Below are 19,446 nucleotides of genomic sequence, written 5' to 3' on the forward strand. Positions count from 1 at the left end.
TACAATAAAAAGTTAGGAAAGATTAGCTGATTTGTAAAGTACTATCTCCCATAAAGGGGATAGACGTAAGCCGTCGGATCTGTTTAAGTTAGGAGAATGAAGTAGAGTTTCACGTGTTTCTTTATAAAGGCGTTCCATGAGAAACTGACTTTGGTGAAGAACTCTTGTCTTTCTCCAATGAACTCTGTGTCTAGTGAAGATGGCATGTTCAGAAAGTCCAGACTTTTCAGGTTTAAAGTATTCAATATAAGATTGGTGTTCTTCTAGCCGAATAGAGGCGGATCTTCCCGTTTGTCCGAAATAAGATAATCCACAAGAGCACGGAATCTGGTAGACACCTGGATGATTAAGATGTGGAAGCTTGTCCTTAGGAGAAGTGAGAAAGGTGGAGATTTTTCTAAACGGTCGAAAGGCAACAAAAATATTCAGTGGTTTTAAAACTTTTGCTATACGTTCACTGATGCCTTGTACATAAGGGATAGTAATGTGCGTTATTTCCTCTGTGTTTGAAGAGGAAGACATATTAAAACTACTCAAAGTTCTTTTAATGAAGCAATTCTTATAACCATTAGATAGAAAGGAAGAAGTTATGTATTGTAGTTCTTTCTGTAAAAGATCGTCTGTAGAACAAAAGGAGTGGGCCCGATGAACCAGTGTTTTAATAGTTCCTGCCTTTTGACTGGGATGGTGATGAAAAAAAAAAAAAATTAATACAATAAAAAGTTAGGAAAATTAGGAATTTTTTTTTTTTTTTTTAGGAAAGTTATTGACCTTTTTAGTTATCTTACACCAGCTACTTAGGTGGTACTTTTTGGAATTGTCAGTTAGTGTTTAATTTTGAGCTTAATGTACTGAAGATGCCTGTGACACACAGGCAAAAATTATACTAATAAATAATCTTTCTACGTGAGTTTTTTCCGTTATTTATTGTGTACCAAGAATATAATTTCTTGGCATCTTTAATTTACTTGAAAATTAATTCACAACAAACTTAGGCTACTTTACTGAAGAAGCAACATTTATTAGCTGTTGAAGATCAACTGCTTTCCTTTGTTCTTCCTCGTCCATGCATATAACTTTACTTTTTTTTTTAAATATAGAATGTATATATATATATATATATATATTATTGTTATTATTATTCCTGACACCTCCAAGGAGTCCAAAGACTCATCGTGAGAGGACACCCACTGTACAACTCTCCGTCTCCACTACCACATCGAACCCCAACCACCAATCAACAACATCAGCGCCACAACCACCCACCACCACAGCTAGTATTTTTGTCTGTAAAAAATTGCATGTGTTCTGATGGGCCAATTTTTCTGTATGCAGGATGAAATATCCGAGTTTCTGGGAGAAAAAACCATGCTTCCATATGAGATCGGCTAACTCACCTTCAATTGAAAAAGTCCATATAAAGATTTGGACTCCTCCCATCATGACAAGAATTGAACTTAGGCTTTTACTAATCAAAGGGCACAACATACCGTTGTTCTTCTAATTGCGCTACGGAGATGCTTAATTATTATTTTTTAAAGCAGGAAATTGCTTTCATCTCCTCAGTTTTTTAAAGAACTACTCTGTTTATTGAAGACCCAAATCTTTATGTAACTTTATAAAATACCATGATGGTTTCTAGAATTAGAGACCATCATGGAATTTTCTTCAGATTTTCTAACTCTTAACTGACCCATAGTAGCACTGCAAATTACTTGCTTCCTAATGTGCTAAAACATTCACAACCTTTAATATCTGGTTTGTAATTATATATATATATATAAGTTTGCTAATAAAATCGTTACTATATGGTCTGACTCTGATGCTAAAGAAGCAATTTTTTTTTTTAAAAAATCGACATGTGCAACTGCATATAATGAATGGTACTAGCACTTTTTTTTTTTTTTTTTTTAAATAATAAGTTAAATCACTCAAAACCACTAGCTTATTCAAAAATATAAATGTTTACTTCCAACAGTTTATATCTAATGTAACTCACCTGCAGTATTTATATCTCCTCCAACAAAATTGAGAAAGTACTGCACAAAAGTTTCCATATAAGCAGAAAAGGAATGAAAATTGCTTTCTGCCAAGGCAAGTGATACATCTATCATTGTTGGAATATGAATGCTGATATTATGCTTTCTTTGTAAACATGGCTGCCAAGGAGTAAAATTCTCACCTCTGAATGGATGGTCTGGTACACAATTGTTATTGCCTACTCCATTTCCTCCAAAGTAATTTGGCTGCCATATAAGTGCATCTGACAGATTTGCTGCATCAATAGTAAAATCAAAATAGGGAAGTGAAATCTCACAGTCAATTTCTTGTAAACTTTGTTCTAAGCGTCTGAGAAATACTCTGTGCCAAGATAGGTAAAAGGGAGTGTTATGTGAATGCATTATGTGAGACATATACATATCCCGAAATTCTTCCCATATATTATTAGGGCCTGATAAACGAAGCTTACTAATAGCTGCTTGGAAATGCTGAAGCTCATTATATGTCATATCCCTGACTTCTTTCCGGACTATTAAATGCTTGCATCTGAAATAACAAATATTAAAAAAAAAAAAAAATCATGTTTTTTATATTGGTGGAAATTAGTACTTCTTACAGGAATTCATAATCACTAAATAACGTTTTCTTCATAAAAGTAAATTAAGACAATAATAACTTTAGCAATACAATCAATAAAATAAAAGACTTATTTTATTTGAAGCAGAGAGCACATCCAACTCCAGCCTGGTTGGCTGACTGGTTTGCATACTAATTCTCTAACCAGAAAGCTGCAGGTTTGAATCCTGCCATGGGCATGAATGTGTGTGTGATTGTCTTTAGGTGGGAGATGGAGTTCATTTCCCAGTGTGAGACCACCATCCAGCTTATAGAAAGCCAGAAACAGCTTGAAAAAGTTCCATGTTTAGTCTCTAAAGCACGGTTTCCAGACTATGTAAAAAAGTAAATTAAAAAATTTAAAAAAAAATATATATATATATATATATTGTTATTATTATTATTATTTAGGCCTCCAAGGAGTCAAAAGACTCATCATGAGAAGTCCATCCTAGGAAACACAAGTCTATCAAGACATCGTGGGAGGTCCCACTTAGGAAACACAAAGTCTCTCATACCACTCCTTAAACTCATTGACCGTTCTCGCTCTCACCACTCTAACAGGCAATGCCTTCCATGGTTCAATCACCCTCCATGCAAAGAAACCACTCATCACCCTCTTGCTCACAGTTTCCTTTTGTAACTTCCAGAGATGGCCCCTTGTCATCACTCCTTCCCACTGTTCAACCAGGCTAAAGAATTCCTCAATGCAAACCCTGTAACCACCTCTGAACAGTTTAAAAGTCTCAATCATATCACCTCTCCTTCTTCTATCCACATAACTCGTCAGTCCACATTCCCTCAGCCAATCCTCATAACTAACATTGTACAGTACTGAAACTGTCTTTGTTATCTGCCTTTATACCCTTTCCACAGTTAATTTATCCCCTTCAAATCCTGGGGACCAAATCTGAGAACAATAGTCTAAGTGTGGTCTGATCAGGGTTTTATACAACGGAATGATAACTCTTTGATCTCTGCAGGTCAGAGTTCTTCTCATTATTGCAGCAATCCTCTGTGTTACCTTCACAACCTTTGCAATATGTCTCCTGAATTTCAGGTTTCTATCAATCATCAACCCCAGATCTCTTGTCTCCCCTACTTCCTCCAGTTTAACTCCTCCCATAGAGTATGCAGCATCCCATCGATGTGTCCCAAATCTCAAGACCTTACATTTTGCTGCATTAAACTGAAACCCCCCCAGTCATTTGCCCATCTATCTAGCTTATTCAAATCCTCCTGCATGGCTACCACATCTGCACTATTACTAATAACCCTTCCCGGCTTCGATTCATCATCCGCAAACAACTGAATATTCCCTTGCAATCCATGGACAACGTCACTGATATAAAGGTTAGACAATATACATCCCAGTACAGAGTCTTGTGGGACCCCACTTGTAATCCTCTGTCTCCTTGAAAATGCCCCACCATACACAACTCTCTACTACTTATCGGACAGCCAATCCTGAATCCAGTTGACCAACCTGACATCCAAACCCAACTGCTGCAACTTAAATATCAGCTTATCATGTGGCATCCTGTCAAATGCCTTCACTAAATCCAAGAAAATGGCAGTATATGCCTTCCCCCTCATCTACTGCTCTTGTAACTTTATTATAAAGGCTAGCATATTACTAAAACAAGAGCACCCCTTTACAAATCCATGTTGACTCTCACAGATAATATTACCCTCATCTGCCCAATGTTGTATACGGTCCCTAACTAATTTCTCCAAGATCTTAACAACTACTGATGACACACAAACTGGCCTATAATTAGACACTTCCAGTCTGTTACTGCCCTTATGCAATGGCACAATCTTACCTTCCTTTCATTCCCTGGGCACCTTTCCCGTAACCAGACTTTCATTGAAAAACCAGGTCAAAGGATCTGTTAGCTCTTTAGCACATTCTCTCAAAACTCGTGGTGAAATACCATCCAATCCCACAGCTTTACTGACATCTAGAGTACTTAGTATTTGAAACACACTCTCCTCCTGTACCTCTAAACCTCGAATCTGCCCCATCCCTTTAGTATTCAAATTTACTCCTCCAGGATGAAATACTTCAATAAAGTGTTCATTGAACAATTCCACTATGTCCTCTGCATCAGTACTCTATTCCCATTTCTATCCCAAAATGTTATTCTTCCACAATCGTTTCTCCTCCTACTGGCCACATAGCTAAAAAAATTCCATAGGATTTTCTTTGGATCTTAGGGCCAATCTCTTCTCATATTAAAGTTTCGTCTTCCTTACCATACTAGTCACTCTCCTGCTCTGTGTCTTATATTCTTCATGCATCTGCTCTTCACCTGTCTCCTTATATCTCTTCCATAGCCTCTTTTTCACATGCAGTTCCCGTTTAATATTGTTTGTCATCAACTTTACACCAAACTGTGTCTTCCTCCCTTGTGAAAAAAAGCTTACTATTGCTGCTAACAAATATTCCTTCGCAATTTCCCAAGTACTAATGATATCTCGGTCTTCCAATTCCTCCCTCCATGAATCTTCCCCAAGTTGATGTCTAAGACTATTATAATCAACTGTTTATAATTCCACGTATGTTCCCATCTCTTTGATACTCCTGCATGTCAAGTCAAAACCACATGGTCAATCTCTCCACTAGGGAGAGATGTCATCTCAGTTATTATCAACTCTTCTGATGCAATGACCAAATCCAAAACTCTTGAACCTCTTGTTCCCTCTATTACATGTTGCCTAAGACATTTGTCCCTCAAGAATTCTAGAAATTCCAATCCCTTATTGCTACATGCATCTTCCTCTCCCCAATTTATACTGCTCTAGTTAAAATCTTCCATAACAATCATTCTTCTTGCATTTGTCAAGCTCAACTGTCTAAACATCTCCTGGTCCCCACCCTCTGTGCTCCTTGGTCTGTAGCAACACCCCACTAAATATCCTGTTTTGCCCACCTCTATCTCACACCATATGCTTTCAAAATGCTTAGTGTCACTGCCTTCCAAAGTCTCCTCTCTCAGAGGACATAAGTCGTCACTTATCATAAGCAGTACTCCACCACCACACTTTCCCTTCCTATCCTGCTGAAAAATGCTGTACTCTGCTACTTCTGTTCCTGTTATCATATCCTCTTCTGTCAACCATGTCTCAGTGATCCCAGTAATCTTTGGCCAGGCTGATGCTATCAGCGCCACCAATTCCTCTCCTTTATTCTGGATACCATTGGCATTAGTATAAAGAATACATACACATAATAAAAAAAAAAGAAAAGAAAAAAAGAAAAAAAAATATCCTTAGCTCACCCATGGTATAAAATGTACTTTAGGTATAAAATGCACAAATAACCTTTTGTGAATGGGAGCAACATTAAAAAATAAAGCATGTTAAATTCTGGCCACAGAACATATATAACTACTGACTATATCACAAAACGGCATACTCTGACTAAAGTACGGTCAGTCTTTGACTTACAATAGAGTTTCATTCCAATGATCCTGTCATAAGTCAAAAAAATCATAAGTAGAAATCACTGTAATGAACCTTATGGATATGTTAAAAATTAGCAATTGAAATGCTAAAATATGTATTTCTATTTTGCTATATTTTTTAACTAATTTTATTCTTTGTTTGTAGTGAAATAATATAATGTACAAATTATAACATAAAATTTACTGTACTGTAATAAATAATGAAATATGAGTACAGTGCTTCTGTACAGTTACCAGTAAAATAATCAACTAGAAAAACATGGAATATGAGTAATTTTCTGATGAATTGTCCAATTAATAGAGCTTTATTAATTGGACAATTCAGCATATAGGAAGCAGAAGAGGCAATATCATCAGAACAAATTCTTTAAATTCAGAAATTGTAACAAAGTGTTCTAAGGACAGTTTGCCAGATGTATGACTTTTGGAATGTCTAGGCTCATCTTCAGTGAGTGAGATGACATCAGAAGCAGGCTTCTTTATGTGGTATTTGGTGAACATGTTAACGAGATGGCCATTATAAGTGTGAGTGGACATAAGTTGTATACGTCGTAAGTTGAGGCATATAAACTTGAATTTGAATGTGTTTAAAGCATGGTATGATAAGCTGTGTGCATGATAAAGGGACCTCCTAGATGAGTCTTTAATTCCATGGGGTCATAATAATAATAATAAGCCACAGAAGCAGTGTCTAGTGACACTTTCAACAAAACATGGACCAAGTCAGAATAGTAAACTGAATTGTCTGCATGAGCCAAATTTTCTTCATAACTTCAAATGGTTAAAGATGTGACAGAGATTTGGAAATTAAAATTTAATATGGTTACTATACATGGATGTAAATTAAATTAAAGAGTTTTGAAAATGATTACCACATAGAAAGGCCTAAACATTTTGATTAATAATGTATTCATGTTTAAGTATCGACTGATAAGTCACACAAGAGACTGTGGAATTAATTAAAAAGGCTTTATTTGTAGAAGTAGAGACATTATGATACCCTATTATGAATTAAGTAAGATACATTTATATATCTCCACCTCACACTATAAATGTATAGTGTGAGATGGAGACAACATACAGAAATAATGAATGAAGGAAAATTCTCCAGAGAGATACAGAGATATGGACCTCAAGGGAGAAGGAATAGAGGACAGCCTTTGAAAAGAAGGGAAGAGACCAAAACAGGCCACTAGACCTATTATTAGAAAGGAAGAAGAAAAAGACATTTATATAACATGGTAAGGTAAAGTAAGAAACCTCATATCAGATAAGGTCCTCATATCACACACACACTTTACCAAATTATAAAGCAGGATTCACAAATAAATCAAAGAAAGAGAATCGCAAATTAACTAAACAGTTCCTTGTTAGCTCAGACAAATAATTAACAAATTGAAGCCTTATTATGAAACTACCAAATATAATGTGTCCCAAACTTTCTAAATCCAGAATTCTCAACCCCCCCAATACACACACACACACACATTATTATTATTATTATCCTAAAACCCCCATGGAGTCAAAGACTCATCTAGGAGGTCCTTTTATCATACGCACAGCTACACACATACCTTTCATCCAATATTTGATAATATAGACAGCTGACTTGTGGATCTATAAACTTACCAGTCAGTTCACAAAATTACTCTCATCCTTTCATAAGTAACTTCCATTCCTTTATAAAAGAAATCTATTAATTTCAAAATATTTTTTAAAAAACCTCATTCTGAAAAATTCTCAAATATGATAGCAAATCATGATTTCTCTATTCTCAGACATTATGGTTTGCTTGTTATTATATATATTTAATAATATACCACTAAAAGAGATTTTGCTTTTCCTTGATCTTTTAATTATTCAAATTCACTGTTTATGCTGGTTAATTTATATGGAAAGAAAAAAAATACAAACACCCAGACAGGGCCTAAAATTGGGTATTCTCCTGCCATTTTGAACAATTTCTGTATTCCTCACTTAGAGAATAACATCCAAAACACAGCTGCAAACCTTTCAATTGGCCTGTAATATATTATTATTATTATTATTATTATTATTATTATTATTAACATCTGATCTTCATGGAGTCAAAGGACTCCTTGCGGGAGTTCTATATTCTCTCTCATGCAAAACGGTCATCAAACTGTGCCTTAACCATTCACACTTTTGGCACTCACGCCTTCTATCCTTGTCCCCTTCTACTCTATGAAAAAATCTCTTCCACATTAATCTGGTAACACCCATCCCTCATCAACTTATATGTCACAATCATATCAAATCTTCTTCTATTCAGAAAGAATATGCAAGTTGCATTCCCTTGGTCTCTTCTTGTATCTGACATTCCACATACTATGTTCTATAGACCACACAATGATGTAGTAAACCTTCTCTGGGACGTCTCCAATACATTCTCATCCCCTCAAAAACCAGGTGATTAAATTTGTCCCTATGTGTCCTGATCAAAGCTTTATACCAGAAAACCATACAATTTTTGCTTCTGTATGTCAATGTCCTCCTCGTTATTGCCATAATCCATTGCAATGTTCATAACATTTTAGCAATGTGATCCCTAAACGTGAAGTCTCTGTCCACCATCACTCCCAGATTTATTATCTCTTCAACCTCCTTCAAAATTTCTCCATTAATTGAGTACTCTGCATCACTACCTTGCCTACAAATTTCAAGGCCTTGCACTTTGCAACATTAAACTAAAAGCTCCATTTCTACACTCACATAGTCTATTGAGATCTTCCTGGAAAGTCACAACACCTGCTCTACATCTGATAGTTCTTCCTAACTCTGCATCATCGGCAAACAGCTGCACATCTCCAGTTAAGTCAGACTCAATTTCATTAACATACAAGTTAAACAATAATATCAAAGTTGGGTAGAGCAATAGTGAATACACGTGATGTCAAAATTTAGCAGGATGATTTGGATAGATTGGCAGACTAGGCTAAGGAGAATGAATGTCACTTTAATGTGGCAAAGTGTAAGGTTATACATTTTGGGGGGAAAAGATTATCAGCAGTATACCACATTGGTGGAACCATACACCAGGAAATTGACAAAGCTAGCGACTTGGGAGTGTTAGTGGATAGGGAGTTAAAGTTTAAGGGGCACATAGCAAAAGTGGCTAAAGCAGCTTATCAAATCACTCGGTTACTGAAGAATACTTTGACAAGCAGAGACAAGTAGGTTATTGTTCCTCTTTATCGAGCCTTGATAAGACCCCATCCTGACTATTATGGGCAGATCTGGGCACAAGAGTTTCTTGGTGATGGGAGAGGTAGAGAGGATCCAGAGGCAAGCGACCAAGATGGTCGCTGGTCTATGAAATGAACCTTACAAGAACAGATTGAAGATTTGTGGGTTACAGAAACTGGTTGATAGGCAGAAAAGGGGGTGATATAGTTGAGACATTCAAATTACTGAGTGGTTTTTACAAGATTAATTCAGAGGAAATTTTTTCAGAACAGATGTGGTGGTGGGAGAACTGTGGATCATCCATGGAAGCTGAGCAAGAGTGTAGTTAGCAGGGGTGTTAGAACTACTTGTTTTGCTTGGAGAGAGTGGTGAATGAGTAGAATAAGCTGCCAGATTGTGGGTGCCATGACTGTGAATGAGTTCAAAGTAAAGTATAATAGATACTGTGCAAATGCTGAATAGGTCTTGATATGATGTTTAGGGCTTCCCTTGATGAGTCTAAGGACTCCTTGGAGTTGCCCATAATAATAATAATAATGGTTCCTAAAACAGATCACTGTGCCACTCCACTAATGACTTTCTTTTGGGATACCACTCCTCCATACACAATCTGCTGATATCTATCTGACAGCCAATCAGCTATCCAACGCACTAGTATATCTAATCCCATCTGTTTCAATTCAACTAACAGCTTGTCATGTGACAATCTATAAAAGGCTTTGAAAAATCCAAGTACACTACAGTATATGAATCATCTATATATTATTTCTAATATATAGATGATATGGTGTTGTTTATGTGAGAAATGCTAAAAGACAAGTATTAGTATTAAGGGAGGATTATTTGTGCATGTATCTTCACTAATAGTGCGTGGGAAATTGTGAAAGAATATTTGTTATCAGCAATGGTAAGTTGTATACCACGAGAGAAGAAGAGGACACAATTTGGAGTAAAGTGGATGACAAACAATATTAAACAGGAATTGCATGCGAAAAAGAGACTATGGAAGAGATATAAGGAGACAGGTGAAGAGATGCATGAGGAATATAAGACACAGGCCAGAAGAGTGACTAGTGTGGTAAGGAAAGCGAAACTGGAATATGAGAGGAGATTGGCCCTAAGATCCAAAGAAAATCCTAGGGAATTTTTTAGCTATGTGGCCAGTAGGAGGAGAAATGACTGTGGAAGAATGATATTGTGGGATAAAAATGGGAATAGAGTGACTGATGCAGAGGACATAGTGGAATTGTTCAATGAATACTTTATTGGAGTATTTCATCCTAGAGGAGACAGTTTTAATGCTAGAGGGATAGGACTGGTTCGAGGTCTGGAGGTACAGGAGGAGAGTATGTTTCAGATACTGAGTACTCTGGATGTCAGTAAAGCTATGGGACTGGATGGTATTTCATCACGAGTTTTGAGAGAATGTGCTAGGGAATTGACAGTGCCTTTAACGTGGCTTTTCAATGAAAGTCTGGCTTTGGCAAAGGTGCCCAGGGAATGGAAGGAAGGTAAGATAGTGCCATTGCATAAGGGTGGTAACAGACTGCAAGTGTCTAATTATAGGCCAGTCTGTGTGTCATCAGTAGTTGTTAAGATCTTGGAGAAAGTAGTGAGGGACCGTATACAGCATTGGGCAGATGAGGGTAATGTTATCTGTGAGAATCAACATGGATTTGTGAAAGGACGCTCTTGTTTTAGCAATATGCTAGCCTTTTATAATAAAGTTACAAGAACATTAGATGAGGGAAAGGCATATACTGCAATTTTCTTAGACTTGGCGAAGGCATTTGACAGGGTGCCACATGATAAGCTGATATTTAAGTTGCAGCACATGGTCTGGATGTCAGATTGGTCAACTGGATTCAGGATTGGCTGTCTGATAGGTATCAGAGAGTTGTGTTTGGTGGAGCAGTTTCCAGGAGGCAGAGGGTTACAAGTTGGGTCCCACAGGGCTCAGTACTAGGACCTATATTGTTTAACCTTTATATCAATGATATAGCCAGTGGATTGCAGGGGGATATTCAGTTGTTTGTGGATGATGCAAAGCTGGGAAGGATTATTAGTAATAGTGCAGATGTGGTAGCCCTGCAAGAGGATTTAAATAAGCTAGATAGATGGGCAAATGAATGGGGGTGTCAAGTTTAATGCAGCAAAATGTAAGGTCTCGAGGTTTGGGAAACATCGATGGGATGCTGCATACTCTATGGGAGGAGTTATACTGGAGGAAGTAGGGCAGACAAGAGATCTGGGGTTGATGATTGATAGAAACCTGAAGTTTAGGGAACATATTGCAAAGGTGGTGAAGGTAACACAGAGGATTGCTGCTATTATGAGAAGGACACTGACCTGCAGAGATAAGAGGGTTATCATTCCGTTGTATAAGTCTCTGATCAGACCACACTTGGACTATTGTTCTCAGATTTGGTCCCCAGGATTTGAAGGGGATAAATTAATTGTGGAAAGGATACAAAGATGGATGACAAAGATGGTTTCAGGACTGTACAAGGATAGGTATGAGGATCGGCTGAGAGAATGTGGACTGCAGAGTTTGGTGGATAGAAGAAGGAGAGGTGATATGATTGAGACTTTTAAACTGTTGAGAGGCGGTTACAGGGTTGACACTGGGGAGTTCTTTCGCTTGGTTGAACAGCGGGAAGGAGTGATGACAAGAGGCCATCCCTGGAAGTTACGAAAGGAAACTGTGAGCAAGAGGGTAAGGATGGTTTCTTTGTGTGGAGGGTGGTTGAGCCATGGAATGCATTGCCTGATGGAGTGGTGGGAGCGAGAATGGTCAGTGAGTTTAAAGAGTGTTATGATAGACTTTGTGTTTCTCAGGGGGGGGGACCTCCCCTCGATGAGTCTTGACAGACTTTATGTCTTAGGAAGGACCTCCCTCGATGAGTCTTTTGACTCCTTGGAGGCCTGAATAATAATAATCATAATAATACTGGTTTAAGAGAGTAACTGTGTGTGTGTGCGTGTGTATGAGAGAGTTGGTATAGTTTTTTGGTATGACTTCATTGGTCTGAATTGTATCTAACTGTGATCATATTAATCATGGTAGCTGCCAGAACTAATATACTGTCACCCATTCCACTGAGGATTTCATAGCATGCTACATGTGTGGAATGGATGCATTGCACGGTTTAAAAATGTGGCAAGTGAGGAACAGGAATGTGCATGTGTGCCTTAAATGTAAGCTGTGAGAAATACTGGATGGCTTCAGCTTTAGCAGCAGCAGCACACTACTTCTGCTGTTGTGGTATCTATGGATCTGACCTTGGACAATGTGACAGAGGGAGATGTTTTGACAGATATAATTCCTAGAATTTAACAGGATTCATCATGGAAGGCTGTTGTACAAGTCGGAGGATATGGTATTCGATTATAAACTACTAGTTTGGATAAGAGAATGTTTACTTGGCATATCAAAAACTATTGTATGGGAGATGTGAGTGTGTGTAAGATTTAAGGTCATCAGTAGTGTACCTCATGCAGCAGTTCATCATTGTTATTCAATCTTTACATTAATGATATTGGGAAGAATTTAAAGTACAAGAGCTAGATTTAAAGAAAGAAAGGGTGAGAGCTAGATTTTTCTCTTATAGAGCATTGTGGGAGGAAATAGTTTGCCTTGGGAGATTGAATGAATTCAAGAAAAGGTATGACATGTGGTGAGAGCGATAGGTGGCTTCCCATAATGAATCCCTGACACCCTGGAGTTCTCTTGTAATAATAATAATTCCATTATACAAGGGTAGAGCTAAGACTGATGTAGTGAATTATAGACTAATTTGCATCTCTCTCTCTCTCTCTATTATGGTCATCAAGGTAACGGAAAGGCTAGGAATTGCATCGAAAGGTGAGTACCTTCTGCAGATGACATCATGGTTTCATTAAAGTTAGGTCTTGCTCTAACAATCTACTTATGTTCTATAACAGAGAGACAGATTTTGCAGAGGCATTTAACAGGATTCACAACTGAAGGTTACTATACAATTCAGAGTTGTAATCTGCAAAATAAACCTGCCATTATTATTATTCTTATTATTATTGGGTGGGCACCTCGATGGAGTTGTAAGATGATGAGACCCAAAATATCAACACAATATCTATCATACCTCTCCATGAAATCATTAAAAGACAGAGCTCACAACTGGCCCAGGAAACCCATTCCATTCATTTACCCTCTCCAAGCAAAAAATATAGTCCTCATGCCCTTGCTAGCCACACTCTTACTCAGCTTCAAGATGACCTCTTGTTCTTCTCCCTCCAGCCAAGTGCTGAAACATTTCTGATGGAGTTGTAAGATGATGAGACCCAAAATATCAACACAATATCTATCATACCTCTCCATGAAATCATTAAAAGACAGAGCTCACAACTGGCCCAGGAAACCCATTCCATTCATTTACCCTCTCCAAGCAAAAAATATAGTCCTCATGCCCTTGCTAGCCACACTCTTACTCAGCTTCAAGATGACCTCTTGTTCTTCTCCCTCCAGCCAAGTGCTGAAACATTTCCCCTGCATCAATCCTATAAATACCTTTAAGTAATTTAGATTGGAGAACTGATGAGAGGTATCAGAAAATGATGTATAGTGGTGCTGAGTTTATGAGTAGCACTAGTAGTGTGTATCATAGAGTTCTGTAATGTCCCAGTTACAGAACTCTATTTATTTACAGAATAAATTATTTACAGAACCTTATGATGCACACTACATAGAGTTCTGTAAGACATTGTTTAACAGGTATATTAATGATATTAAGGAGGGTCTTGAGTGTGGTAATCAGTTATTTACTGATGATGATAAGTCAGGAAGAGTGGTACGGAACATAGCTGATATAGTACCCCTGCAGGCTGATTTGTACAGATTGGTTATATGGGAAAACGATAATGAATGTCTGATCAACATTTTCAAAGTGAGGTTATGCATTTTGGATGAAGAACACTACAGGCAGAGTACTGCATTAATGAGAATTTGTCAAGTAGTCAGTGATGCTAGAAACTGTGAGTTATAGATGACAAAGAGTAAATTTCAAGGGCAACATTACTAAGGTGGTTAAGTAATGGCATTGAATAACTGCTATACAGAAGAAATATGATCTTGTAAGAAAAAAAGTTATTTGCCTCTTTACAAGGTTTTCATAAGCCATGTTTCAACTACTCTGTCCAGATGCAGTAACCTGGGATTCACAGAGGTGAGGACATTTGAAAAGATCCAGAAGTGAATTATATGATAAGTGACCTATGAAATTGCACATATGAGGATAGATTGAGGGAATGTCATTTTTAAAGTCTGAGGAATAGACAGAGGAGAAAAGATATGACAGGAATGTAGCAAGTTATTAAGAGGATCTTAATAACTTGCTACATTATAAAGGTCCTTTTATCACACGCACAGCTCATCATACCACGCCTTAAACACATTCAAACTCCTTGCAGACAACACACTCTCAGGCAAGGCATTCCAATCATTCACAACTCTCCATGAAAAAAACCTGCACCTCACTCCCTCTTTATACAGTTTCCAGGGATGACCTCTAGTTCTCCCCCCGATCTCCCACTATTTTCTGTAGAACTTCTCCAGCATTGATCCTATAACAACCCCTTACCAACTTGTAGGTCTCTATCATATCTCTCCTCTTCCTCCTGTCCACCAGACTCTGCAAATTACACCTTCTCAATCTTTCCTCATACTCGACATTCCAGAGGTCAGAAACTACCATAGTCAATCGCCTTTGGACCCTTTCCAACATCTCTTCCTCCTTCTGAAAACTAGGTGACCAAATCTGGGACAATAGTCTGTGTCTGGCCTAATCAAAGCCTTATACGATGGAAAAAGAATCAACCTACTTCTAAAGTCAGTGTCCTCCGCATCATTCCCAGAAGCCTTTGTGCTGTCTTCACAATTTTGGCTATGCGTCCCCCTAAATTTTAGATCCTTATCCTCTATAACCCCCAGATCTCTTATTTCTTCAACCTCCAACAATATATCCTCACCAAGCATAAATTATGCATCCCATCTTTGTTTCCAATTTTAAAACCTTACATTTTGCAACATTGAACTCTCATCTCCATTCCCAATCACTTAATTTATTCGAGTCTTCTTGTAAGGACACAACATCTTCACTACTCTTCGTGGTTCGTCTAAACTTTACATCATCTGCAAACAAGTGAATATCTCCATCCAAATCTTCGCCAATATCAAATTAATATACAAGTTAAACAGTAATGGCCCTAAAACAGACCCCCTTAGCCACTCCACTAGTGACTTTTCTTTTCCTGGATATCACTCCCCCATACGCAACTTGTTGATAACTATCAGATAGCCATTCTCCAATCCAATGCACTAATCTAATATCCAACCCCATCTGCTCTAGTTTGACTATCAATTTATCATGAGATACTCTATCAAAAGCCTTTGCGTAATCTAAGTATCTTACTATGTATCCTTCTCCTCTGTCAAAGGAAGCAGTCACTTTATTGTAATAAGTAAGTAGATTACTAAAACATAACCTCCCTTTAGCAAATCCATGCTGTCCATCAAAGATAATACCATTGTGGTCAACCCAACTCTGGATTCTAGTTCTCACAAGCTTCTCCAACAACTCAACCACAACACCTGACACACAGATAGGCCTACAGTTCGATGCTTGAGTTCGATCACCTCCGTTATGAAGTGGCACAATCTTGCCCTCCTTCCACTCCTTAGGGACGTGATCGAGTGCAAGGATCGTATTAAAAAATATGTCAAGACAAGTGTCAACTCCCTGGCACATTCCTTCAGAATATGTGCCGATATATTATCAAGTCCCACAGCTTTATTAACATCTAGTTTACTCAACTCCCCATACACCTCTTGCTCACTTACAGTCAGTCTCTCCTCCCCATCATCTACTGCTCTCAATCTCTCCATGAAGTCACATTCACAAGATTGAACGACCTTTATAAATTGATCATTAAGTATCTCCACCACACATTCTGCAACAGCTGTCTTTATACCATTTTCTCCTATCAATGTCATTATTCCATAATCATTCTTTCTTTTGCTGGCTACATATCGAAAGAACTCCTTAGGATTCTTTTTGGCTTCATTAGCTAACTGCTGTTCATTAGCTCTTTAGCTACCCTCACCAACCAAGTCACCCTCCTTGCCTTGTCTTTATAGACCTCATGGAATTGGTTATTTCCACTTCTCTTATGCTGCCTCCACAATGCCCTCTTTCTCTGTATCACATGCTTAATCTCTTTATTCATCCATCTCACACCAACCTTATTTAACCTTCCTCACCCTTGGAATACACTTAGACATTGCATCTACTAAATAGTTTTTGAAAATCCCCCAAGCTGCATTGATCTCTTTTCCAGCTAACTCCTCATTCCATGCTACACCCGCAAGCTGTCTCCTGAGCTCTTCATAATCACCCCCCCCTCCTTGTAGTTCCACAAATACCCTTTTCTCTTAGAAGTCCTCACACTGCTGACAACCTCCCAGGTAATCACCTCATGGTCACTCTCACCAATTGGTGGATGATTTGACACCTCATTTATAATTACATCCTCTGATGAGATGACCAAATCCAAGACCCTCAATCCTCGCATGCCCTCTGTTACATACTGCCTGAGGTAGTTATCCCTCAAAAATCAAGAAACTCATTTTTTTTACTTCCAGTTGCTATCTCATCATTCCAGTCTATATGCCATAATTAAAATCGCCCATAATGATCACCCTTTTCTTATTTGCTTGACTAATTTGATTATACATTTCATTATCGCCACCATCCACATTACCTAGTCTATAACAACATCCAACCGAGTATTTGATTCCATTCACATCTATCTCATACCATACTGCCTCAAAACCATTGGCACTATTTCCCTCTTGCATCTCTACTTTGTATGGACATAACTCTTTCTCTATCATCAATAGACCTCCCCCTCCCTTTTTACCCCATCTATCCTCACAAAACACATCATACCCTTCCATCTCTATTCCTGTCAATATATCATCCTCTTCCAACTATGTCTCACTTATTCCGATAATCTTCAGGTGAACAGATGCAATTAATGCAACCATTTAATCTGTCTTGTTTTTCTTATATTCTAGCATTTGTATAAAAACACAACAGCTCATTTCTGGATCTACAGCTAGTTCCACTGAAATGGCCCCAGTCTCCATGCTCGACTGGGGCCATTTCCTTTTCTGCTTATTCATTTTAAAACCCTTTTCAATTCCAACTGTTTCCTCTTGATCCCAGGTCATCCCATTTCTTTCCTGTGTACACATGCTCTCACCTCCTTTCAGAGCATCCACCTTTCTCGTGATGTGTATCTCTACAGCCTGAGCCTCTCCGTTTCCCTGCTCCTCTTGCACACCCATTCTCTCATTTTCTATACTCATACCACTCACTACCTCATTCATAACCACCTCTTCAATCTCTCCTGTCTTACTCTCCTGCTCTTTCACATCACTTCCCACTTGCTCTGATTCATTCTCTCTTACTATACTCACTTCTCTACCTTCCAGCAGCAGCAGTCTCTCCAAGCGACTCACACCATAACCACTCAAATGCAGTCCATCGCTCCCATACAGTTCACTTCTTCCTTCAAACTCATTCCACACATTAACAAACTGTACTCCCATCTCCTCACACATTTCAGCCAGCATATCATTCATAATCCTTGCTCTCTGCCTCATCTCACCACAGTCATACTTAGGCAACACGCAGCCTACCCTTCCTGTCACACAATTCTCTTTTATCCTTCTAAGCAGCCTCCTGACATCCAATCTGACTTGCTCTTTGTCCTCTGTCAAATCATTCATGGCAATTAAAACCATCAACTCCTTCTGTGCTTCCATACTTTCGGTCCAACGTGCGTCCAACTTTCGCTATCATTCATTCTTTTGATTTTTTCCACTTTCGATTCCTGCATCACGCCATTTCCAGTTTCATTTGTTCTCTCAATTTCGTTTCCTTCTGCCACTCTCGCCTCACTTTCATCCTTATTAACATCCATTATGGTTTTTAAATCACTCATTTTCTTTTTTACTGATTTTTTAATATTCTTTTGCCTCTCTTTCACACCATCCTTCTCTTTCAAACGTGCACTAATTTTCCCCGTGACATCCTCGCTACTAACACTTTCTGTCATCAATTTCATATTTGCATTCATCAATTCCTCGTTCAGGTCACACTTCGCACACACCCTCCTTCCATCTGCCCTAAACATCCACAAATCATTAAATCATTTATGTAGTCGAAAGAATACATACATATTTTGCAACTTATGGTTGGTAGAAGCAGAACCTCGGGTAATCCCTGTAAGCAAACCAAGGGTGTAGTTATGAAATGTGATGCCCAGATTTTTCATGGCATGTTTGGAATGTGCTACCATAAGATACTTTAAGAGTGTATCTTCAGTGAATTTGCAAAAAGAGTGATGTGAAAGTTTTTTAAGTATGAGAAACCAAAGGGCCTACCTTTGATGACCTCTGGATGTGAATTCATAATAATATTAATGTTTTTAATGTAATGACAAACCTGTTCATGAAAGGTGTGAACCAATGGTACATTAATATTATTATTATGTGACACCTCCAGGGGGTCCAAGGGCACCTGCTCTACAACTCTGTCTCCACCACTCAATCCACCAACTGCAACTACACCAATGTCATCTACCATGCACCAGAACCGCTAGCATTTCCACAGACAATCACAAACATCCATGCCCATGGCAGAATTCAAATCCACAGCCTTTTTGGCTAGAGAGCAGATACACTAACCACTCGACCAACCATGACAGCAATATCATAATAAGGTAAGAAATAAAAGGTAATCTGAAAACCTACTATGTTATTAGCATATGAAAGTTTTTTTAAGTCATGTCAAGCATTCATAAGAAGGGTGTGGTCTTGCAGTAGCCAATGAAAAATCATCAACCTATTAAAGATGTTCATAAACATCCATACAATAGTAGGATTTGAACCTACAGCTTATGTGCTAGATAGCAGAGAAACTATTCTTTATTTTACAGCTATTCACTATAATACTAATTAAAATATTGCTAGCCCAGTTGGCAGATATGTACTCTTCAACCAGCAGGTTGTGGATTTGAAACCACTATAACATGAATGTTGTTAAGGTCA

At 38.1% G+C, this 19,446-nt stretch overlaps 1 protein-coding gene across 3 annotated transcripts in view; it reads right to left on the minus strand.

Moving 5' to 3' along the window:
• Positions 1 to 19,446, minus strand: part of LOC150093698 (kielin/chordin-like protein) — a 1,333,292-nt gene that overhangs the window by 995,269 nt on the left and 318,577 nt on the right. For all 3 annotated transcript variants that reach the window (XM_090412628.1, XM_090412627.1, XM_090412629.1), the window contains one exon: positions 2,000 to 2,547. In XM_090412628.1, the coding sequence (XP_090268754.1) occupies positions 2,000 to 2,547 (548 nt within the window). The remainder of the gene's footprint in view (positions 1 to 1,999; positions 2,548 to 19,446) is intronic.

Source organism: Typopeltis vanoorti, chromosome 23 (assembly GCF_054136105.1).
Source record: "Typopeltis vanoorti isolate ZY-2024b chromosome 23, IOZ_Tvanoo_1.0, whole genome shotgun sequence".
Classification (NCBI taxonomy): domain Eukaryota; kingdom Metazoa; phylum Arthropoda; class Arachnida; order Uropygi; family Thelyphonidae; genus Typopeltis; species Typopeltis vanoorti.